The sequence below is a fragment of the Aphis gossypii genome, chromosome 3, assembly GCF_020184175.1.
Source record: "Aphis gossypii isolate Hap1 chromosome 3, ASM2018417v2, whole genome shotgun sequence".
Lineage (NCBI taxonomy): Eukaryota > Metazoa > Arthropoda > Insecta > Hemiptera > Aphididae > Aphis > Aphis gossypii.
Genome location: NC_065532.1, coordinates 38,224,152 through 38,251,037, shown reverse-complemented (window position 1 = coordinate 38,251,037; position 26,886 = coordinate 38,224,152). Strand labels below are relative to the sequence as shown.

Sequence of the window (26,886 nt, the reverse complement as noted above, 5' to 3'; positions counted from 1 at the left end):
AGAAGGAGAGTAAAATCTATACAAAAATCAAACATCAGAAAATAAACTTAAAATTTTTATTTTTTTTTATTGCTACTCGTTTATCCTAATGCACTAAAAATACCCGATTTTACAGTTTAAACTCTTTATATAACGTACATATATGTACATATATAGACGATAATAATACATACAATTTTTACAGATATGTGTAGTATCTACTAGGACACTGGGTATATACTGCAGTTGTTGCACATTTTATCAACAGTAAAAGCACCTAAAAATGTTTTAAACCTAGTTTTTTTATCACGTGTTGTATTTAAAAAAAAATAATAATAAAAATAAAAACCAATTTCCTTAAAGATATTAAGATATTATCTTAAAACTCGTCTTGTCCATAAAAGTATTAAAGGTAAGTTTTAGTACAATTAAACGTATTATAAGCGCAACGTCGTATTAACGAGCACGTATGCATGTATAATATATTTCTTTAAAATTAAATTATAGCAAGCTTATAAAGTATTTTATATCACAGAAAAAAAGTACGAATTTATACAGCAGAGATAACTGTATACTATAGCAGTATGCAACAAAATTAATGATAATATAGGGCATGACATTCAAATATTGGAGGCTAACAAAAAAGTTTTTTTTATATAACATTGAAATGTTCACATCAGTTATTAAATACTAAAAAACACAATACACTATTACTACACAATAACAAAATAATATAACTGTCGACTTGTTTTTATTGTGTTAAAAATTTATGGTCATCTGAACGTTTATAACTATAACTGTAAAAAAAATATAATATAATATATACCTATACACACAAAATATAATATAATCAAACATTTATTTTTAAAATCATTTATGTTATTTAATATTTTATACTTATTAATTTGTCACTTGATTTTTGAATTAATAAAATACAATATTTGGCATATAATGAACAGTTATTAATTTAACTATTAGTGATATTGTATCTATAGAATCCAAATTTTTATGTCCCGCCAGGATAAAAAATATTTTTTATTTAATTTATTTTGTAAAATAGTCAAAAAGTTTAAATTAGATAAACGCATAGTTTATCACATTTACTAAGGAGTTAATAAATTAAAGCTCTGTACAAAGAGTATTTCTTATTATAGTTTTAAAAATGTAAGTTACTTGTGACAGATGTAGGTACCTATATTAAAATCGTTTCTTTAATGAATTTAATTTGGCAAAAATTATTTAGAAATTATACCACACGTTCTAGCTAAATATTGTAATAAATAAAATGATTAAATGTTTACATAATCTGAATTATTTGATTCGAAATAGTAATATGCAAAAAATGTTTTTATTATAATTTTTTTAAAACAAAAAGCAACAGAAAATATAATTGTACGTTAACACAAACTTAATTAAAATCTTGAAAATGTATTACATATTTTTAATTGATTCGGACATGTAGGTTCTTATACAGAAATAATAAATTAACATATTTTATTTGAAATCATTGTTTTATTCATTTTAAGTAGGTACCTATTGCAATATTTATGATAATGATAATATAATTTAAAAACATTTTATTTCAATATACTTTCATATCTGTACATAATGTGACATATACATTATACTATACTCAAAAGATTCTTTAACATTTTAAAATAGTGTCTGTTATAATAAAATAGGTATATAATTCATATAAATGCAGTACTTAATCTCGATATGTTATATTTTTATAATAACTACTCAAATATTACAAAAAATGTTGTCACAACTGATACAGAAAAAACTAATGACAATTTAATTTTATGTCAATGGAAATTGCAAAATTGTATGTAAAACATAATAAATTATATTTTTCATCTCCTTAAATGTTGTAAAACTTTAAAAAATCAACCCTTATTTAAGAATACTAGAACTTAAATACATTTCACGCAATTATACAAATAACATCTTATGTAAGTATATGTACTTTTAACAAATTGCTTTTTTCTTATTATTTACATCGTATAACTGAATTATGTTTCCATTTATGCATAACATTTTTAATTTTTTGTCGGTTTATCAGATAAATATTATAATTTATATAGGTGATTACATTGTTTACATTATAACGACACATTTACACGAATTTTATACTTTTGGGAGATATGTTAGTTATATTTTTGCCAACTTATTGAACAACTCCCTTTTTATTTTATTTACAGAATAATAACATGACAGAAAATCATTTATATGTAAATTTTTTTATCGTTTAATTTGGTTATAAATTGATTAAAAATTTACTTTGCAAAAAATAAAAAAGTATAGTACGAACTATATTTTTAAACAAATATTATAAAATTGTGGCAACAAAATTTTGCATTAATCATAGCATGCCATAATAATATTATACTGAGTATGAACCACAGTAAGTAGTTCAAGATGAGCTATGAGTGAACGTCACGCGTGTAAACTGTCATAAGTCATAACAATAAAACCAAATAAATTGACATCAAAATCGAAATACAAAATGTATTATTCAAATTGTTATAACTTTATAAGTGATGTATAAACATTAAGTAAATGTAATCAAATTTGAGTATTAGTATATAGTAAGCATACAAAATTCGAAAAATTGGCAATAGATATTTGTTTTCGCGAGATCGGATAAACTTGTAACATTATATTGCAATTTACTAATAAAGTAATAACTAATGTAGTTATTTTCAAAATAACTATACGATTTCACATAATTCATCAAATATTATCTGGCATCGAATAATTTTTATTCGTTTTTTTACAAAAAAAAAAAGTTTTAGTTTGAACCAAATGTATTAAACTATTTTATAGAATGACAGAATGTACATTGACATACTACGTATCAAACATATATTGATTAAAATTTTTGTTTTACTTGTAACAACACCGAGTTAAAACCTTAAAAGTTCTTTTGTGTAGAAACTAGTAATAATCATACCATGATAAATTTCTAGTTTATCATATACCTAAATTCGTTTTTTATTTACTTAAATTGAAAAGGTAATTAATTAATTATTTTATAAAAATAAATTAAATACCTGCGAAATAAAAGTATTAATAATAACTGATTTAAAATAATTTTTATACAAGGGATTTTTATAGTGAAGACGGATAAAACTAACAAACCACCAAACCAGTTGTTTAATAGTAATAATATTCTAAGTATTAATTTTAAGTACAGGTAAATTTCATATATTTTTTATAGATACCAACTTCACATTCTTTACAGGGTAGGCAATCCTTATTACTCTATGTACCTATGTAGTACATTCATAATTTCGAATTTTCACTTTTTTGAATAGTTATATTTTTTAATTGTATACTCCAAAGCAAAATGTTTTTCTAAATATTTCAATAAATGAAAACTAAATTTTTAACCAGTATTAGTAAATAAGTAAATAATATACCTAAATAAAAAGTTAGGTATGTAGTTATAGAATTGTAGACAGAACCACCGAGTAGTGGATATTCGTTTGGGTATTGGGTAGCTACTAGCTTTAATCCTGACCAACTGTATTCCATCACTTATCAAACCTTTAATACATATAAGTTATAAAATAATAAACAATATTACAAAACTCAATTTTTATGCATCGAGGTACTCCAAAAATTATTCTGTTTCAGATTATGAGATTAAAAATATAGATAATATATTAATGTTCCAAAAAATAAAATATATTTAAAATGTTAAAACTTATATAAATAACTAGTAATACATTGAAATGGACCATCTTGAACATTTAAAATTAAAATATTAATATAATATTATATATTATTAATTTTAAATTCAAGATACCTATTTGTCAACAAGGTTTAGGTATACACAGTATTATATTTTTGCCACGAACTAACTAGTAACTAAAAGCTATCACAGACCACAGTTTCAATTTTAATGGTATATTAATTTAAAATATTGTTATGCATTTTGTGTGAAAACTATTTATTATTTTATAATTTTGTCTAATATTATTGTTTATGTATATTATTACAGACAAAAAATATTTATTATAATGTCAACCCAAACTCAAACAAATGTGGTTTATAATAAGTATTTACAAGCTAGTTAGACATTAACCTTCTGACCAATTGGCAATTATTATAAAAATTGACAATGATAATGGGTAAGTGGCATGTAAAATATTACTCAGGTAGAACTTTACTATTTATTCATACCTAGTGATATCACAGAATAAATTAAATAATTTCATATATTGAGTGATGATAATATTATCTAGTATTTACCAATCATACAGTTTTTCCACACAAACATTTTGATAGTTTTGAATAAAGCAGTAGCATAGGTAACAATTTAAAAACCAATATTCCATATACCTACTCTTAATCATATTATAGATATTTTTTACACATACTATATAATACAAGGGTCGTTACTTTAAAATTTAAGACCTAAATACACAAATTAATAAACTATAATATATTTAATCTTAAAATAAATAAATATTTGATAGGTTAAATAGGGTGCTACTATAACCTTTGACTTAGTTTACGTTTATTTCATATAGTGATTGCAATGTTAGTCTACATTTTTTTGGCAATACCTTATAAAAAAAAAAAAACACACACATTTGTAAATGATCTACTAATAAATCATTTAAAATAATTATTATAAAATAATAAACTTTATTTCTGTAATTTTATAGTTGCAGTCAACCAATCTTTATAAAACCCATTAGATTCATAAATATCATAACCAATATTACTTATAACAATACACCAAAACATAAATTCTTAGAAAAAATCCACTTCCAAATACAAGGTTTGTTTACACCAAACACAAAATATGTAAATAATAGTGATGTGAAAATTATTAACCTATATTGGCAATCTTTTAGAGAAATCATACAAACAAATAATAAAACTATTATAAAAAATAAATAAAATTAGTTATCAATGAATAATGAATATTTATGAAAATGATTTGTATTTTAAATAATAATGGTAGTGTAATTTATTCTAAGCTCATAGTATTATAATAAATAATTCAAAATTATGCAAGGTACTTAGTTTAGGTTAAAAAATATTAAGCAATAAAAGAATCAAACACCTGTAGTTACTTTTTTAGTAATTTAATGATAGGTCCGATCTTTGTTATATGAAATAAGCCAAAGTCCAAGGCTATAAAAATATAATGATACTATATTAATAAAAACAAAAATATTTACATAAAATTAATTATGTATTTATTTACAAAATGCAATGGATTATATTGGATATTTAAGAGTACAGTTAGTAGTATGATAAGCGATTTTATAAGAAGCATGGTGGTGTAAGAATAAATTGTGAGCTATTTAATTTTTAAGAAAATTATTAAATCTTAAATAAATAATAAAGTTTATTAATCGTATATTTAGGTACCTAGTTTAATAATGATACTTCTGGCAAACTGGACATAAAACAAGTGATTACCCAATTTCAATTTTATAACATGATTTGATTACTTGTGAGTAATTCTGAATTCATCATAATATTAGCACACAATTCAAGGTGTTATGAAGATAAATGAATTTAAATTTTACAATATTGAATATTTTAAAAAATCAATAGATTTCTTTGGATAATACTATGGCCCTAAATAAAGGTTTGCTTTATTACATTTGAACATCCTACTTACAAATAATAATAATAATAACAATTAATATACAATATATTTAAAAAAATAAAACAATGTGTATTATAAATTTGAGATCTTAAATAATATTTGGTATTTTAATAACTATTTTAAAGATTTTTTCATATTTTCATAGTAGCAATTCTTTATTGCACTGTTGATGAATACTTTAGATATCACAGTCAAGTTATGTACACCATTCTGGAAAGAAAAATAAATATTTATTATTTAATAGGTACAATTGTAAAAAGGATTAAACAAAAATATGAGTTTCAATTGTATATTTGTAAATAAAAAAAAACACATAAACATAAATGTTAAGAATCTTAGAACCATGCATATTTAGTAAATATGTACTAAAAATATTACTTCATGCAAAGGAATTTTAGTTAGGTAACAATATATTAGTATAGTATAGTATGGTTTAACATGGTGGAAAAGAATTTATGAAGTTTAATTTATTATTTGTTACAATACGTATGAGATTAAAAATTTAAAAGAAAATAAAACTACGGTATACAGTAATAATCTACATGCCGGCTTACCAATATTGCAATGTAGTGAACGCTGTCAGTAATAAATCTGCTTTCATGGTTGCTATAGAATTGGATAAAAAAAAATTTACAACACACATCCAATCACACTAACACTTGATTTAAATTGATAAGCTAATTATTAGACAGTTATTTACTTCCCAAGACAAGAAGTAGCCCAAGTTGTTTGGCCACAATAGATAACATAATTATTTTATTATCCTTATATATCAATATTAGACAGCTAGGTACAACAGTTTAATAACAACAACATATTAGCAAAGTGTGTATAACAGTGTAATATTTTTAATTTTACCAATACCATTGTATAAGACCATTCTATATGACCCATTTAGTATGCTTTACATTGATTTTCTACATACCTACCTACCTTAAATACAAGTCTTAGTACTACATTGCCAAAAGTTCTATCTAGAAGCATACCCTGAGGAATGGAAGTTGGTGTAATGACAGAGTTTTGTGACCAAAATGGGGAGGAACAATTGTGCTTACCTTAAACCGAGTTTTGATTTGTGTCACAATCTTATCCATCGTGGTGGCCGCATCAGTGTCGGTCATAGGTAACCGGACGGCAAACATGTTTTCTGGCCTGTAATATAACACATTCACATTATCAAATAATAACTAAATTAATAAATCAATAAACTTTATTTTTTTAATTCAACAGAATCCTACTTACCAGTACTATCTCTATTACAACTACAGCCACAACACTGCATGTCCACAGCACACCAACAGGGATACGATCCCGACCACTGAATTACAGTCAAAACTGTAGTTTAACGAGAAATTATAAATCGAATTTTGGTCGAAAATTCAAACGCGAGTGTTAAAAATCAAACAAAAACAAACACACACTTGGCATTATCACACGGCCCGAGACATTCGAGTGTGCCGTGTGGTGAAATCGGCCAACGAAACGTTTTGCACCGGACCGGTTGCCAGTGTGACCAGAAACGACAAGACAATATAGATATAATATTATTGTATTGTTCACTACTCGCCACCTCACAGATGCTTTACAATGACACTAATAACTAATAACTATAAGTACTAATCAGCGACTAGTAAGTAGGTAATAAGAATAAAAATATTAATGTTTATTACGGTTTGATTTCATTTGATCTCTATCCATTGTAACTTATAAAATATGTTATGAATGCATACTGTGTAATGTCGTCACTTGTCAGTAAAGGACAGATGGGGCGATTGAACCGTCAAATATTATCCTGAAAGGACTAAGGTATAATTTTGACACCTCCATCTCCACTAACCTTTCACTCTTAAAATTTATAAATATGGTGTTTTTGAAATGTTCATCAAATGTTTTTTATTTACAATAACATTTTAAAAATATTTTGACCATTTTTGAGTTATTAATAGGCATGAAAAAATTTTAAAAATATTTTTAGTTTTTGTTTTCTATAGAAGTCAATAAAAATTATTCGGTGCATCAAAATTCTTGAAAATTTAAAACAAAATCTTACGAAAATTATTCTTATATCTTTATAAAAATGCAAACTACCTATTTTGTATTTAAAAATTCATAAAAAAATTTGAAAATGTAGTACAAGATTATTCATAAAGTAGTTCATACTGAAACTAATGGTTTCAAAATATAAAAACTGTGTATAGACAAGTATTTTTTTATAGACATTTTAAGTTCCAATTTTGACCAAATCACTTATTTAAATAACCAATTACAATATGTTAATTTCTTTACTGTACCTAATTTAAAAAAAATATTCCGTAGAATTTAAACTTACATGTATTTTATATTATATTATTATTATTATTATTATTATTATTATTATTATAATCGTTATTATTTTAATTGGTTTATTTTAAGTAAAATATAAAATCTTTACATAATACCACAAGCAAATTGATGGAAATACGATGTGAACCGGTGAAAATTACATTGAGTAAAAGTTTCACTTTAGAAACTCCTGAACATGAGTGGTAATTTTAAAGAGAAATAATAACATACACGTTAAGTATGGTAAGCATTGAGAAGATCTTTGGGCCATTCACGTTTCAAGCGTGTGTCTAGAGTTTAATAATATAATGGATTTTACTATACGTGATAACATTTTTAATTTATTTTAAAGTATTATATATTAAAAAATTAATTTATAAAATTAAATTTTTATTTATTAATTTATTATAAAATTTTTATAGGTAAAAAAATACTATGACTTTATTTTTACTGCATTATACAATATACGGTATTTACAGAAAGCTGTTATTAAATTATGAAAATTATGTGTGGAATGAGTGGGTGTATTATGGTATAAATATAATATACTATTTTAATAATTAAACAATAATAAAATAATAAATACAATACTTTCGGAAAAAAAAATATCAACCTACTATAACAAAAAAAATAAAATAAATGTTTTTAATAATTATTACATCAAAAAAATATTTAACTTGATGACCGTTTTCACTCAACTTACCTACCTTTTTTACTTTACATATTTTAACCATAGATACATATTATACCATATTAGGTACTTATTGTATTGCCGTTAATGCATATAGTGATAATGATGAAAACCAAATTTGTTAAAGTTAACTTTTGGTAAAATATTTATTTTACGCATTCTAGATTTGTATTGTAAATTATCAAAATCAATAATTATCAAATCTAATAATTGTTGAAAAATATATATTTTTACTGGGAGTATACGTAACTTTTTTATTTAACTTTATTAAAAAAAAAAAAATACTACTGATTAAACCTAAACGATTATTTCGTAATAAGTACCCTACCAGGCAATTCAGTCAGGTCATCTGAAGTCTACTAACCATAAAAGTGTTTAAGATCTAATTAGTATTTAACAAATAAAAGCAAACTATAATACACATCACTTAATAACTCGTGTTTAGATGGCTCAACTGTGATCTATATGGATGCTTTTTTAAACAATTTCTGTCAAATTTGATTATATGATATCAAATTTACTTATTGTGCTCTCCATTCCAAATAAATTTATCCGTTCCACCAGGCTAAAACCGGTGGTCGGCACTCATCCACTCCGTTTCCGACAATCGACGACCAATCACAAATCATCAAGCATCCGGCGGCTCAGTATGCATGCGCGAAAGTAGGTCAATTTATTTGGAATAGAGTATATAAGTTTAAATTAAAAACAATAAAATATTTATAAACAAATAAAAAAATATGTATAAAAGTTTTAAGAGGTTTTTTTTCAGTTAGGTATTTATTAGTTACAGTAATTATTTCAATTTATATCTACTAGATTCATACTTAGAAAACGTATGGATGTAACGAAATACTTGGATTTTCAATGATTTGATGTAAATTGAATTTCAAAAATGGTTTTATACAGCCATTGTATGTTAGAATATTATATAGTCGTTAAACATACGAATACTATTTAATCATTAATTTAATTATACAGTTGTATCTTTATCAGAGTCGTATTACAGCACGTTTCCATCTAAACAGTATGTTTATTACTTTGTTAGTATACCTATGTATTATAGTTCCTACTATAGTCGTTAATTGCATTTGTATAAAACGTAGGTTTCTAGAAGATACCTCAATAGGTATATAATTCAATAATATAATTTCCAAGAAAAAGTAGAGGTAATATAATATATTATTACATTCCTTAATCCTTTAGATGTTTGTACTCTATAATAATGTAGTATGTTTTAAGTAAAAGTACCTAGATAAATTAATAGCTTATTACCTTGTAAAAACAATTAAACTTTATATTGTATTTTATCATAGAAGGTATTATAAAACAATGTGTTTTCTGTCGTTCAAACACAATCACGTTATATTATTATAATTTTTTTATCCATTTATTTATAAATTTATGATCACACGGCTATATAGATAGGCAATTTTGCTACATCAGTGTCTCGAGTATAATATTTCGCCACCTCTTTTAAGTATCATAGGATAGATATGGATTACTGTTAAAATTATTGTTTATTATAAGTATTGTAAGTATAACACTTTTAGGTATGATAATAAATAATAATATATAAGTAAAAACTATAATAATGGTCAAATAACTAATTAGTACTTACTACTTACCTATATGTCACAAAATACAGAATATACACTTCCAAATAATTAAAATTACAATTTAAATTACATAAATTATATGATTAAATGATAATTAAAACGTATGCAACGACGTAACGTATTAAAACCATTTACTTAGCGTTATACATTTTTTCTTTTTTTAGTTGAGTATTATTAATTATTATTAATTTATAGTTTAACATTTTTAATACTAAAATATTTTACTAACAAAATTCGATTATATATTTTTATAATAAATTGTTGACATTTTAGACTACTATATCTCTATTAAATTCAAAATTTTTGACATATTAATTTTATGAACGTCCAGTGGTTGATAACATTTCCCATTTTAAGCACTGCACTGATTTTCAACTTAAACATAAAAAATAAAAATACTTCTATAAGATATTACACACTCATCTTATCAGCCTTATTAACATCTTAATCAATGACTTATCAACGTAATCATTGGTAATTCTTCGGGACACTTGAAGCATAAATTGTGTAGTTACCTTTTAAACTAATAAGTAAGTAACGTAATTGAAAAAAAAAATAAACCAGAAGTGTGTCACAACTTGGTATCTTCTTCTAACAAGTAATTGAATTGACTTATTAAATTATCATATATTATTGTATTGCACCCTAAAAAGCAGATTGTATAAAGTTTTAATTTTTTTTAAATAAATATGTATATTAATAAAAAAATGTTGAGTTGTATAATAAGTTATTATAACATGGTAAAAATGTATATTAATTATAATAATAATATAATAAATTTAATATTTTTGAAAAAAAATTATATGATCTTATCGTAGTTTGGAAAGTAAAATTAATGAATTTAATAGCTATGTATATATATAAAAAACTTTTCATTAAATATATATAGTTTGTGTTATAGGGTGACAGATCATCTACGCTAAGAATCCTTTTACGTATATAATAATATCATTGAATTAAAATTTAACACGTCCATTCGTCCATAATATTGTCCCGATAATAAACATTTATTATACAGCAAAGCAGTACCCTGCACCTTTTTATATATTATGCTTTTATTTATTAGTACGTGAAAAATTAGAAGGAATGGGAATTAATTAAATTTAATCAGAGATATGTAGTACAATTATATTATATTTAGCTCATTTTAAATGTTCATATTAAATCTATTTATTCAAAGCAATATGCTAACATATTGTTGTATTTAAATGTATGATGCATTTAGATATCGATATAACAACCTAAATAAGTATTAATTACAAAATATTAAATATTATTTTTGACTATTAAGTATAATAAAGAAATTTCAGATTTTAACTGAGAAACGTTATTCAAAGGCCTGTACATAATTTAAAATTAAGTAGAGAGGTTGTTAATATTTAGTAAGCCACAAAACATTTATGTTTTAGTTCAGTAATTTTACGTCATAGTCAAAGAAAATTACATAACTTCATTTTAATTTAATGAGCTGACAATTTTATTTAACACAATAGGTACTGAATCGTGTTTTTTAATACTAGTCATACCATCTCACAAAAATCTTCTATTATAGAATAAAAATGTTGTAATTATTTATCTATAAATATTATATTTCCAGTTAAAAGTTTTGAGAAAATCTAACTAAACTACGAAAATATTCGTATATTGGAGAACTTGAACAAATTCGTTGTTGTTTTTTCTTGATCCCATATTTTTGCATGTAAACCACTTAAAAACACATACATTAATATTATATTATATTGCATTTTAATATACTAGTGAAGCGGTACTCGACACATTTTGTAAGTATATATAAACTTGTGTACATTTCGATATTGCTTTTCCGCATTCATATTATGTATTATTTGAATGTACACAAGTTTTAAGTTTATATACTATTATATTGGAAATGTATTATTTTGTATATTATGTTCAAATAGTATGTGATAAAAAAAAAAAAAAAACTTATCAACAAACGTACTTATATAATATATACATACCTGTATTATTACTATGCGAGTGCAATAAAAATAAATCTATTGTATATAGACGAGCTGTAATAACTTCATCTTAAACTCGATGGTTCTGAAAATCATCTAATCCTATACATATAGCAATGAAAAGCAGTGATCGTTGGAATAATAAATAGAGCATCACATTCACGTATATACCTATAAAATTACATTCACATATTGAGTAAACTATACAAGGGAACTTGCAACGTTATTATATTGTCTAAATTGTATTCGTTTCCAAACTAAAAATGTTACGTTTTTGTTTTCAGAGTCAACAACATTCAGACAAAATTGAACCAGTTAACTAAATAGTAATTTAATTCAAATTATTATAGTAGTAAATAAATATAATCAAAAATAAAAATACATTTAAAATAAATAATATTTATTTAATATAATATACGAATTTGATATCCATTAGCAATATTTTGTTAACATTAGTTATATTCATCAAGAATAATATTTTAATTTAAAAATTAATTTGTATACTATATTACCTACATATTATATTATATTATATTCTTACTTATTACATTGTATTAGATTATAAACACATACTAAATAGTTATAAATTGAGCTTTTAGATTTAATTTAGGTAATTTTTATATTGAAATCAGTACCTCTGTACAGTATGCTCCTTATAAAAACATGATTTTTTTTCAATTTTAGCCTTCTGGTAAAAAAATCTGATTCTTAATAAATTTTCATTGTATATTTATTATTTATTCTGACAAAGTTTTATATTTTAAAATTGTATTATGTTTTAAATGTAACAAAAAGTTAATATAACTATTATTGTAAGTTTTGCAATGTAAGACTTACAGATGTTATTATTTATGAAATAGAATCACATTAAGATATTTTAGCTATATTCTAACAATATGATTATTAACAATATTTTAATAATTTTAATGGTCCTTGTAAATAATTTCAGTTACAAATGGTAATAACTAATAAGTAAATTAACAACAGACTATTTGTAAAATAATTGTAATAATTTCTAATTTATATGTTTTTTATGTGACTTTGTTTTTTTATAAATATTATTTTGTTCTAATATAGTATTTCCATTATAAATATATCAGAATAACGTGATTTCTTTTGATTTTTGAAAAAAAAAAATAATAAATTGTATAGACAAAATGTATCCAGTAACAGTTAATTAAAATTTAATTAATTTTATAAAGTTCAAAGTCGTTTGACCACAACCATTTAACCGATAGACTCGTGGTTACGAACGTTAACATTTTTTTTTTGCTCTTGTATTTTAATTGAATCCCAACAATAATTAACTTTTCTTTCTAGACAAATTTATCAAATGCTATAAATACTAAATAAGCTAACTAACTAATGATTAGTTTTATCGGGATCGGTTATTTCAGTTTAAAAAAAAGTAATAAGTATATAAGGTAATTTTGTAAAATATCCTAATTCTTACAGACAATAATTATTTCAGTACCTACCCATTTATTTAATTTTACAACCTACGAGGGTAAAAAACTGGAAAGTTCATTAAAAAATCTATTACCATTGCGTTCTAAAAGTATTGAAATTAATTAAACTGACGCGTGCATACCATACTGAGCATACATCTATATGCAGATAGTGCTTTTTAGCAGTAATTCATAATTGAATTATATAACTAAAATGTCTTCTTGCATAATAAATAAACCATATCATTATTATGTATCATTAAAACTTAAAATATATTACTATTTATTTATAATATACATTTTGTTTATTATTTTAAAATGTATTATTGCCTTTTCAATGTGATATAATTTTTTATTTTTTAATAATCGTAAATTTTATAAGAGTCTGTATGCATTTTTTCTTCATAAATAATGACATAAAAATGTAAGTTTTATTTCACAAGAAACTTGACAAAATACTAACAATTAGATAATATTGTGTGAAATATAGAAAATATAAGCATAAATTACGATTAATACCTTTTAGTACTAATAACTCATTAGAATCATCATATTAAATTCAATCAAAACTACATATTGAAATAGGCACGTAGGTATACTGTTGTACTAAAGCTATGTGTCTTCAAAATATGCATATAAAAAATATTAGTAAGAAAATTATAAAAGTACTTATATATTATTATAAGAATTTTTTTAGAGTGTTTAAAAATAAAATTATTTACCTAATTTCAAACACTAATTTTGCATAGTTATTACTTATTAGGTATACGTGTTAAATTGTTTGTGTATACTTATAATGTAAAAGTGATTTATAGCTCAATTATTCCAAATACATATTATATAAATTAATATAATAAACCGACTTATGAAAATACTATTCAACTATTTCAAAAATTGAATAAACAATAAACTATATTATGGGCGATATATTTATTAGATAAAATAATGAATTTCATAAAATGCCGATCCGCAACATAGGACTTGTACAAAGAAACATCAATAATAGTTAGAGAAAATTCCAATAGAGGGCATTGCATAATTACTTTTTATTCTTGTTTTACTTTGGTAGAAAATATGCATTATAATTTATAGCAGTACGACGAGGGCCAAGTGCGTAATATTCGCTAGCCACGAATGTTGTAGATTATAAATCACTCTATTAACTATTTGCTTAGTATAACGTTAATACTCAATCATAATAAGTATGATTTTTTTTATTCAAAATGATTATAATTGTAATGATTATTTGATTGCCGCTATCACATACAAAAAAAAATTGTCAACATTTAATTATTTAAAATCATGAAGTCTCTACTTCTAATTTACTATGGAAGTCAATGGTTTTACATTATTTTATTCTTTCAAAATACGGACATACAGTATAAGAAATTGATCAGGAATAATACTAAATTATAAATAATAATAAATGCATCAGTATAATACTAATGCATTTATAATTAATTTAATTTTAATATTTTATTCGTAAATTATTCGGTAATCTTATATGTATTTAAATTTATAATTTATCACATTTAGAGAATATACAGAAAAATAAAAATAAATAATAGAACAAGGGATACTTATAGGCAAGACATGTACCACATGTCCACATTATTGTAAAACTAGTACTGATTGATGACTTTTCTTATTGGAATAAAGCATTTATAATTTAAAGGTTGCTTATTTTATTTTAAAAAAGTAAATGTATAAGGTTTCTAAAACTTTATTTAAATCATTATTAATTAGACTTAAGTTTTAATTGATTTTGTGTTTGTGTGTTTGGCCGAAATTATTACTTAACTCACGATTGACTCATTCACATCATTAAATTACTAATACGGACGAGAAAAATCTTTAATTTATATTATATTAAGTGAAATATAGTATACGTAATTATAAAATATGGTATTTGATTAATTTGAATAATACTTTTACCAGTTTTAACTTAGATGGTATAATATACGTATATTAATATTATATTATTTATATAATTTTTACAAAATATTTGTATTATCATTTTTGATTTTTGGTATAGTTTAAAAAAAGTTGGTTATTATTGAATATTTATAAGTATGAGACTTTTTCGATAATTTTTTTTCTATAAATTTAATATCAATGAAACATAATTTTTTGCATTAAAATTCTTGAAAATGTAATCTAAGATCCCACATAAATGTTCTTATATCTGTATTTACAAACATTAAAAATATATTGTTATTATACATTACTATTTTATTTTGTATAACATATTTTAAGCTCAAATTTGAACAAAATTACTAATAAAATGATACGTTTTATAACGATATCAGCTATTTTATTATAATTTAAAAACATTTGTGGCCCGTGGAAACTTAAAACTTTTATATGTATTATATTATGATGAATATCGAATTTTACTGTACGAGTTTTTATATTTTTTTTAAGATATTATCTATTTACACTGTACAAACATACTATTACGGTCTTTACAGAAACATGCAGTTATTAAATGTTGAATTGCATAAGTTAATATAATATAGTATAAATATAATAAATATTAACAATATTATAATAAATACAATATTTTTGGTAAGAATTATATCAACCTAAAGGTCCTACTGCAATACTAAAAGTAAAATTAATGATTTTTATAAAATCAACTTAGTGATTAGGTTAACACTTAAACAGACCGTCTTCGCATAAAATATAATAATATTATTATATCAGTGAATTAAAATTTAAAACACCCATATAATTCACAAAATCGACACCTATTGTACACCGAAGTTTATTTTTTTAATATATAATTAATATTTTGTTTGGATTATGGTCAGTTCGAAAATTACGGCCCAAACCCTGTTTAGACTGAATAGGTTGTCTGGTTGTTAAATGCATGATTTTTATGAGTGTTAAGGATGTTAAGGGTTTGTTATGATGCAAAGTCTTAGTAAAATTATAACGATATTCCCCAAGGAGTATTTTACGTGAACTATGTGGTATATATAATTTTCCAAAGTCGAGTAAATAGTAAACAGATTAATTTTAAAGGGTACACCACAACGGAAATGATGTACCCGGCTATACATAAAGCTGCATTACACATTAATATATTAAAACAATCAAGTTACTCACTATTTAGCTTCAATTTAATCAACATAATATTATATTAAATAAATTGAAAAAAAGATTTTTGAAAGTTTATTCTTAAAATATCGATGACTGTTCACAGGATAATTTGTTTTAAAGTGTTTTCTTGAAATACATATTTTTTTTATAATAAGTGAGCCAATAAAATTCTTTTTTATTCTTTTACTATAAATTGTATATGTACGTAGTAATTGTATAATTTATAACTAAACAAAAGTTATGAAAATATAGAATTTTAAAATGTACACAATACCTAACTATTTATAAATCTATGATTAAATTTAAATAAGATTATACAAGTATAATACAAAATGTTTAATTAGTATTATTACTGTTAAATTATTCTTAGTTATCCTACAAAAACGTAAAATGTGTTCATACATTAGGTAGTTAAATATAATAGTTAATAATGTTATATTATATAATATTAAAATTTGTAAAATTAGTGTAAAAGTGCCGACAGCTGATATCAAACTTATAACGTGTTCATTTATTAATTCTAATTTAATTTTTAATTCGTTCTGTAGATGGATTATTTATACATATAGTTGTTGTATCATTAAATCAACGAGTTAATATTATTAAATGCCATTTAAATATACAACTACGTGTACAATTATAGAATAATATAATATGTTCAGTTGTTTATGAATACAAAATTGGTACATCGACGATTTAAACCAATATGCTATATAATAACTAAATTAATCTACTAAGCTTGTGTAAATATGATTTGTATAATGAAGTTGGTTCATAAAATAATAATAATTACTCTTTGTATGCATTTTGGGTAAATTAGATGTTTTGCTATTGTTTATGTAAACATTATTGTTTTACAAGGAATAGCTGTTTGTTTTTAATATAAAAAATAAAAAATAAAAAAATTATGAACTTTAATTATTGTCGTATTAAATAATATATACAAACACCAGAAATAATATCTTTAAATTTAGTTAGAAATATAAGAATGAATTTTTATTAAAAAATAAATGATAATATTATAATATTGTATCAGTATGTCTACTGAAACAATACTACAAAGCGTACAGGTTTTTTTTTTATACTTCTATCATAGAAGTTCAACTTTGACATTTAATTAAATATATAAAATATACTATTTGTGATGAATTTCTACGAATGTGTGTTTTTATAAAAACCTATATCTTATCTCAACTATAAAAAATAATAATTTGGTGTTAATTCATTAATTTATCAAAATACTATGCATTTTTTTTAGTATTCACATATGTTTTACCCTAGTCTTATGATACGTATTAATAATTACTAAATATTTACAAAATGTATTTAAAATATTATTTTTTATATTTAGGAAACATATGCTCATGTACAAAAAGTTAATACTTAGATCATTATAAAAAGGCTAATATCATAAATTTATAACTATTATTATTGGTTTTTATAAAGTTGATAACAGAAAAAATATTTATAATGTTTATTTGGTAGGTACCCTTCAATGAATTTCTCTTTTCTTTTGTATACGGTTTTATTTAATACTACAAACAAGTTTTCACAATGGTTTTCACGCATGAAAGATCTTATCTATTTGAATGACATTTTTATGTTTATTCTTAAAGACAGAGTTAATGGCATACGGTCACCATATTATATATTAAAAAGTTATCATATTTTTAATCTTATGTTAGTTCACAAAATACCAGATTACAATTTTTAATATTTATAATAAAATTATCTTTTTAATAGCTATGGAATTATGATAAATTAATTAATTTGAGTATAGTAATAAACATATCACATATATTATAAAATATAACTCAACTAAAAACTATTATTAAATTAATAATTATCTGTGTATTAAAGTTATTATTAAAAGTATTTAAAAATTTTAAACTATACGATTTAAAATTGTCTGATACCTACTCTTATTATAGTGTACAGGGTACATAAATGATTAAATTAAATTTCAGTCGATTTGGAGAAAATAAAAAAATAAAATAATTTATGAGATAATATTTATTTTGGTTAAATCTTGTTGACTATCGTAACGTTCATGACTCGTGGATGGGAATTGGAAATTGATGAAACAATCTCTCATAAACGCACTACAAAGTAATGTAAAATTGCAGAATGAATGAATTAGTGGTGGGGTAAAATCAATGTACCTATTGTAGTTATTCTAATATAAAATAATTTGTATCAAGCTCTGTTAACTCAACACTTAATAATTCATTTAAGCGATTGCATTAATTTTCTTAAACAATTTTGTTTTCTTTGAAAATAAAATGTATTCATAAATTTTTATATTTGTAAAATAATATTATTTTAATAAAACAAATTTTTTTTTAAATTTTTATTTTTAAGGTTAATTATATAATTACTGTATAAAAACTAAAAAAAAGTATTTTACAATTAGAAATTTTAGTAGTTATGCTAAAATAATTTATCATGATTAATTAAGATACTTATAGACACATAATAAAAGATCAAATACGACGACCAATGAAATTTTATGCATAAACATTAAAAACGCAAAAAAATGTCAAATTTATTTTTCTTATTGGGCCCACCGCAACTTATTGTCAGTTTTTTCTTAAAAACTAGTTTTACATACTTTTTACAGTGTAAATAAACTGCCATCATCTTTCAAACGCACTATACACGTTAAGGGAACATTGCAGTAACTATTAGTACAATAATAACATGAAATATCTCCAAATTTAATGTGAAAGGCCACGAATTATCGTTTTTTTGTAAAAAAATCACATTTTGCACAATATTTGGTGAAGGAGTAATAGTGTTCACATTCATTCTTTTACATAATATTAACTAATATCTTATTCTAGAATTCAAAAATATTGAAGTTCAGACACTTAAATAGATAGATCATTAAGTACCTACATTGCTATCCAGTAGTTATATAACCTACACACACTAAAACAAATATGGACGTTCTATACACCCACACATATTAACTACTTGGTTATTATTTTCATTGTAGTCCTCAATTCTTGTCATGCGACCGTTTTATATTTCGCGTGACCACTTTCTGTGTACAAAATTGCTAAAAAAAAATATTATGCACCGCTATGTAATACCTATGTAGAGAATAGTGATTGGAATTTTTGAAGCAGAAATTGTATTTTATATATAAAAGTATAATATATATTTTAAAAAAGTAATATATATTGAAAGTTATGTCTAATCGGATTTTTTTTTTTTTAGAAAATAGTTTGTGTAATTACGCGTTGTATGTTATAATATAATATAACTATATAGAAGTTAACAGTAATTTAAAATATTATATGTATCATTATTATGTGTATTTAATATAATATTTCAAAATATTATAGTATAGGACAACATTCGGAAAACAAAAATATAATAGTAGATACCTACCTATTTTCTGAGTTTGAAATTAGAACTTGAACCAATACAATTAATTTCGTATAGGCGAGCCCAAAGTATTTGTGTGTCAGATACTATGTGGGAAATAGAGATGAGAGAAAAACAATTAAGTAAAGATACTGTTCGGGCTCCATTCGTCTATTCAAACATCGAATAAGAAAGCAAACAATGCATTTCTACAATAATTGATGAGCGCGGGACAGTTGAATGGAACGTGAACAAAATCGCAAACCTCCATTGTATCGTGAAGGGTGGTTTGGCAACGTGATTATATGGTGGTGAAGCGTTAAGACCTAACGATACAACGAGTGAGAATGCGGGCGAATGGTTCTGTACGTTTGGCAAAAAATACTATAATGATACCAGGAAAGATATTGATAATACTTAGAAAGTCGTGAAAATTATTAAAATGGGTTTTTATAGTAAGTAATTATATTATTATTCAATTTAATAAATACCTAAGTATCAATTATCTACTGTAAAATTAGAAAATGTTGAGCTTGTTTCTTGATAATTCAAATGTTTAAAGCAATATCAAGGTTACAAAATAAATTACTTAGGTATTCATTTTTTTATAAACATTTAAAATGTAGTGTTATATTTTTTGGGTGAAATTAGATAAGTGATATAACTTATGCTTTGTTAACTAACATAATAAAAAAATTAAAAAATATATCTTATTGAGATATCAGATGATTTTTTAAAATTGTATCTAGGTAATAATTTAATCGATAACATTTTGAATATTTATATAGATAAAAAAGAGATTTAAAATGTACATGGGTAAATTAAATAGTTTTTCTACATATTTCATAATCAATTAATAATACGTGTATAATTGTAAATTTTAACAATAATTATTGTAAACAAGTGACTTACATGTTTTAAATACAATTATGAATCAGGGCAATAAAACAATATTGTATAGAATAATAAAATAATTAAAGGTAAAACACACGTACGTAATATAATATAAAAATAAAATTGAATAATTAGGCTATAGGAAATAACTTAGAAAAATTAAAATTTTTCTTAATCACCTCCAAAAAAAAAAAAAATCATACCTATAAAAAGATACTTTAAATTTCTTTTATCTAGATAATGCACAACACTGTTCATGAAAGAAAAACATTGACTAGTTGAATGCATCATTATTGATTACAAAATGATAACGCCAATTTAATGAAATATTGTAAGCTCGTAAATTTAAACCGTTTATACACCTACTGATGATTGTTTAGATAAAAAACCTACGCAATTATTAAACATTAAAGGCAAATATGCGAATGAATATGAACGCAATCAACGAAGTAGAAGTTATCCGACTAGTGTTTGCAGTTTGGAATTGTAAATAATAAGTACACAATAATATCAAAAAGCCAATGTTGAGCCAAGATAACAAGAAAAATATATTGTTCTATCAATTTATTGATACATGGTTAAATTTAAATACTGTGTTGAGTATAACTTATGAAAATTATATCACTTTTAAAATTAAATGAAACTAAACAATGACATTATAATATTATGTAGGTTGATTTCATTTTCAAAGATTTATTGTTCATCTTTCAAAAGTAGACACGAGCAATATGTGGAATTTACTGTAGTTCACGGAGTTTTATGATGTTTAATATTATTTGTTACATTTTATTACATTATAATACAATCATACAAACTATTATTCTTTAATAAATTGATTTTTCGAAATGATATTATTAGTATTTTCTATTAACTATTATCATTTATAATTATTAATACATCACAACAATAAACGTATGATGTTTTGTAGATTGATATCACTCTATTTATATTATTCAATATTTATTAGGTACATACAATTTTCCACTTTTATAAATGACATATTAATATAATATTTTTTTATTTATACATAATATATAATATTTAATTTAGCAAAGATAATTCAAACTAAATAAAGTACAAATTACTGTAGATTTATATAATCCTTTATAACCATATTAAATTCAACTCTAAATATTATGTATTTATAGATATACATTTTTTTAAAGTTTTTGGGTAATAATTAAATCATCGATTGGTACGAGTGTCGAGTGTTAGTAGTTAATGCAATTAGTGTCAGTGTGTGCATTTTTGAAAATTCACCGTACCAGAAAATGCCCATACCTAATTGCGTCACAGACAAAGAATTTAATGGAGATAAAATTTATAATATTATATTATGTTATGATAGGTACGTTATTGTATTGTTTATTTTTTCAAACCATACAAGTAGGTAATTAACTATTTAATTCTAAAATGTTTTACACGGAAAATAAAACATCTGTGGATAAATGGAGAGAACACGGGCAATTAAAAACAAAAACCCCTTCTAAACGTATATTTAGCTATGCAGATAAATAAAAACATTTTTTAAGAACAATAATAAAATATTACTAGTTAACCTACGAATAACAAGATAAAATAAAATCCCAACATTTAAAATTTGAATTAATTTTAAATAATCAGTGTAATACTGGTCAAATACTAACATTTAAATATATATATATTATATATGTATCATAAAAGATAATTATCATCATTAATTTATTGGTAGTGATGATTAATCAAACACTCTAATATTATCTTTGTTTATAAAAATATATACACTATACAGATGGAATAAAACATTGGTAATTTACATATTATTGATGTTAATAATTTTTAAAACTCTATATTACTACTCTCAAATATTTTTGAGTATTTTCTTCCTTTTAATTTAATGTAATTAAAATAAAGTAAATAAAATCTGATATTGAAAATAAGTTATTAATATTATATGTATTTATTGTAAGTAAACATGTTGAAAGTAATATTTTTATTACACTTTACCCTGACATAATAAATAATATATTGTTTTTTAATGTATTATCTGATTATTAAGGTAATGGTCAAAAGGTTGTAGGTTTTTCTAAGTAAAAATATGAACTATTACATATGGCAATATAACTATGTGAGGTTGTGTTAGAAAAAATAAGAATATTTACCGCTGAAGCATTAGACAGGCTGACATTTGCTAAATATATAAACCGTTTTGGATTCTGAGCAGACAATATGGACTTCACAGTGTTATAAATTACAATTATGCCTTTTTGTCTATACATAAAAACTTAATGTATTTTGTATAAATAATAATACTCCAAAAGTAAAATATTTATATTTAAGTTATTTAATATTAAGATAAGAAACCAAACGCAGATGGTTTATTGTATAGATATATAAACTAAAGGGAAAAATTAAGTATAAATAGTGACGGAAATTATTTTTTTTAAATATCATTTTAAATTTTAATATAAATATCTTATGATCACGTGTTTATTTAATATATGGAATGCATGCAACATATTTTATTTGTATAGAAGTATTACTAGAAAATCAAAGTCTTATAAAAACAGCTACGATTATGAACTGTATAATTTATTTCACAAGACAGGAAACCAAAGAAAGACTATATTACGATGAAAATATTTTCTTGTATACTCTGCAGCGATAATAATATTATTATTATTGTGTAGATACAGTACTCGAGCATATCATCGCTTTATGTATATGATTGCATATAAAGTAGAATGAATAACAATTGCTGATTATCAAACGCGTATTGTACAAGTGTACTATCTAGTATCTTGTCAACACACATTCATAAACGTTAGGTCCAGGAATGGTATCGTGAGCACATAACGTATTCGGTGTCCTACCAAGGGGTCATCTCTGCGGACAAACGAGAGTATAACGATGTCGCACGACACACCATGACTATTGGATCGTGCAGGATTACCAAAGGGATGATCCGATGCCAATACATATACATATATAATGTAATATTTAGATCTCGTGATTATTCGGTGTATCATATACAGTTCCACTCGGTTATACATAGCATATCATACAGGGTGATTCACCAAACATGTGTATCTAACACTAATCCACGCCAAGATAATTTCCATCAGAACAATTGAGGCATTAAAATCAAAATTCGAACGAATAGTTTTTAAGCTGTTCGACTGTTTATGCTAACTACTAAGGATAATAAATCCACAATTGTGGGATGAAAGGTATGAATGATTATGGTGATACTAAATTGAAAAATGATACAAGAATAAAAAATTCTAGATCCAACATCATATAAATACATTTTATACTTTTATAAAAAAAACATGTTTTGGACCGATAAACTGCTCATTTTGAATTAAGTAGGTACATCGACATTTAAAAATAAATATCTACTTAATAATTTAGAATAAAAAACGTATCCTTAATTAACACAAGTAATATCAAGAATTTTAAAGTGGTTTTCAAGTATATTTAAAAATTCCAAGAACAAAAATTTGAATAAGTTCATTATTAAAAGAAAAATAGAGGACTGATTATGTTCAATGAATCATCCTGTATATTATTATATATAAATATCCTTTATATATATATCTTGTATATAAAATATACGTATTATATATACACCCCCACTTGTGATTGCCCGGCTGATAAACCCCAGTGGTTTAATGTCGTGGACCAGATTTACTGGTATATTCCCTACGCAAATCCTATACTCTGTATAGATATATCGTATGCATATTATACTATACACTTTATATAATACCTATGCGTTGACCGGAAAAACGCCGTTGGCCGAAAAGAAGACGTGTCCAAGATTTATTGTTTTGGTGAAGTGTTATCCATGAATGTGGATCAAACGTTTAACTGACCGTATATAGTGTACTGTTTACATTATACATTAATATTTTCTGAACAAATAATGTTATTTCGATAAATAATAAATATATTTGGTATTCTTAAAGTATTAAAAATACTAAACAATAACAAATAATTTGAATTTGTGTTTTTAATACCTTCACTTTTAAATATCACTATTAGAAAGCAAACTATTTTTCTGAACAGCTAGTAATTTTATTAATATAATAATATCAAACATTGAAACAATTAATAATGTGAACATTTATTAGCTATCGTTTAATATGTGTAAAAATGGACGACAACGTCTACAACTTTTTGGGGCATTCGTTTTACACTAGCCGTCTGAACTTTAAAAGGTTACTCTAACAAAGAATAAACTATTTGTACAATATTATACGAAATTATGATTCAGGTACCTATAGACGCCATTTTCATTAGACTAATGTGAATAATAATATCATTATTGAAGAATAATCTATCAGAGAATAATATGTCATATATTTTTATTTTCTATAGACAGAAAGAACCAGGATTTCTGCATATTAAATACAACATTCTAACCTAACCTTTATATATACTATTTATTCCATTAAGTAAATTAAAAATATAATACAATATTACATAATCATAAATACCTATATATACTCGTATATATATATATATCGATATTCAATTATTTCAATATGCTATGTTACAGTTCCGTGTACACAAGTCATACAAACTTATACACACGCACAAGCATGCACAGGAAAAACCAACAACAATGGATACATCAAAAAGTCCATTACCTATCTATAGGTATGTATCAATAATATCAGTACACATAACTAATTGAAATACTAAACTACAAATTTGTAAATTTTAAATGGATTTGGAAGATTATTTTCTCACAAAAAATTACTTTATTATTGTTAATATAGTTTTACCATCATTCACCATCCACCAGCTTATGAGTTACCAATTTCTCATTTGTAGATTGAAGACTTGGAATTAATCACACATTAAAATATATATCATATATATATATATGAAATAAAACAAAATAATATTTATCTATGAACAGATTTAAAACAAAATGCGTAATAACTTAAAAAAAAATAGTTCACCGAGGTCTATAATAATAATAATTATTAAATAGGTAATATGTGAATTGCACAAGCCTTTATAGTAGGTATTTAATTACATAATACAATAATAAATACAACTTTATTCGAATTTTTGTAACAGAATGATCGACCTTCATATCCAGTACCATGTTTTGGGACAACATACATAAATAATATTTTGATGCTCTCATGAGTCGTGACCCGTCGTATCATCGTCTCAGTAGTGTAACCCACAGAAACTATGAAAACTGACAATAAATTTAAACCCATACGTTATTGTTGTTGTGAGTGAACATTAGTTTATGTAGGTACAATAACAATTTCAATATACAATACCTTACTTAACACTAAATGTCAATTTTACGAGATTCTACAGCTGTTATACGATAGGCCTCTACTCATCGCTTATTGCGGGCCACAAGCATCGAACGACCGCTCACCTATTTGTTCATAGGCTTGTACACTAGCGCGAGCACCTTTTTCGTACCATATACGTATATAATAATTAATAAGCATTAAGGTTCCATACTATTAATTAATCAACGGTATCATAGTTATTAGGTACTTAATAAGTCAATAATAATATATTTTATAATGTTTGCTCATGAAATTTAAACTTTAATGTATTTAATTTATAAACGTTTTCAGAATTTTCACGCCCAGGTTTTATTTTATTTGTGCCCTTCCCACAATAATACATTTCAACATTTTCAATCAAAGAATTTGATCACCGTTAGTTGAACCTAGTAAATATTTTTTTATCTTTAGCTAGGTACCCATATGATTCTGAATTCATTAGTGCGTAGTAATAAAGTAATAAAAAATAACTTTGAAAAAAAATCAAGGAACTGTTTTATTAAGGTTGTCACGTTTTAAGTTACTGAATT

General features: G+C 23.6%; 2 protein-coding genes across 2 annotated transcripts in view; both read right to left on the bottom strand.

Moving 5' to 3' along the window:
* LOC114123843 (protein-tyrosine sulfotransferase) overlaps positions 1 to 7,071 on the bottom strand; it is a 98,065-nt gene extending 90,994 nt beyond the window's left edge. The window contains exons 1-2 of the mRNA XM_027986955.2: positions 6,860 to 7,071; positions 6,673 to 6,769 (exon numbers count right to left, since the gene is read on the bottom strand). Of these exons, the coding sequence (XP_027842756.1) occupies positions 6,673 to 6,759 (87 nt within the window). The 5' untranslated portion in view covers positions 6,760 to 6,769; positions 6,860 to 7,071. The remainder of the gene's footprint in view (positions 1 to 6,672; positions 6,770 to 6,859) is intronic.
* The window catches only part of LOC114123846 (adenylate cyclase type 2), a 237,478-nt gene that overhangs the window by 166,157 nt on the left and 44,435 nt on the right, over positions 1 to 26,886 (bottom strand). The gene's annotated exons all lie outside the window — the stretch shown is intronic.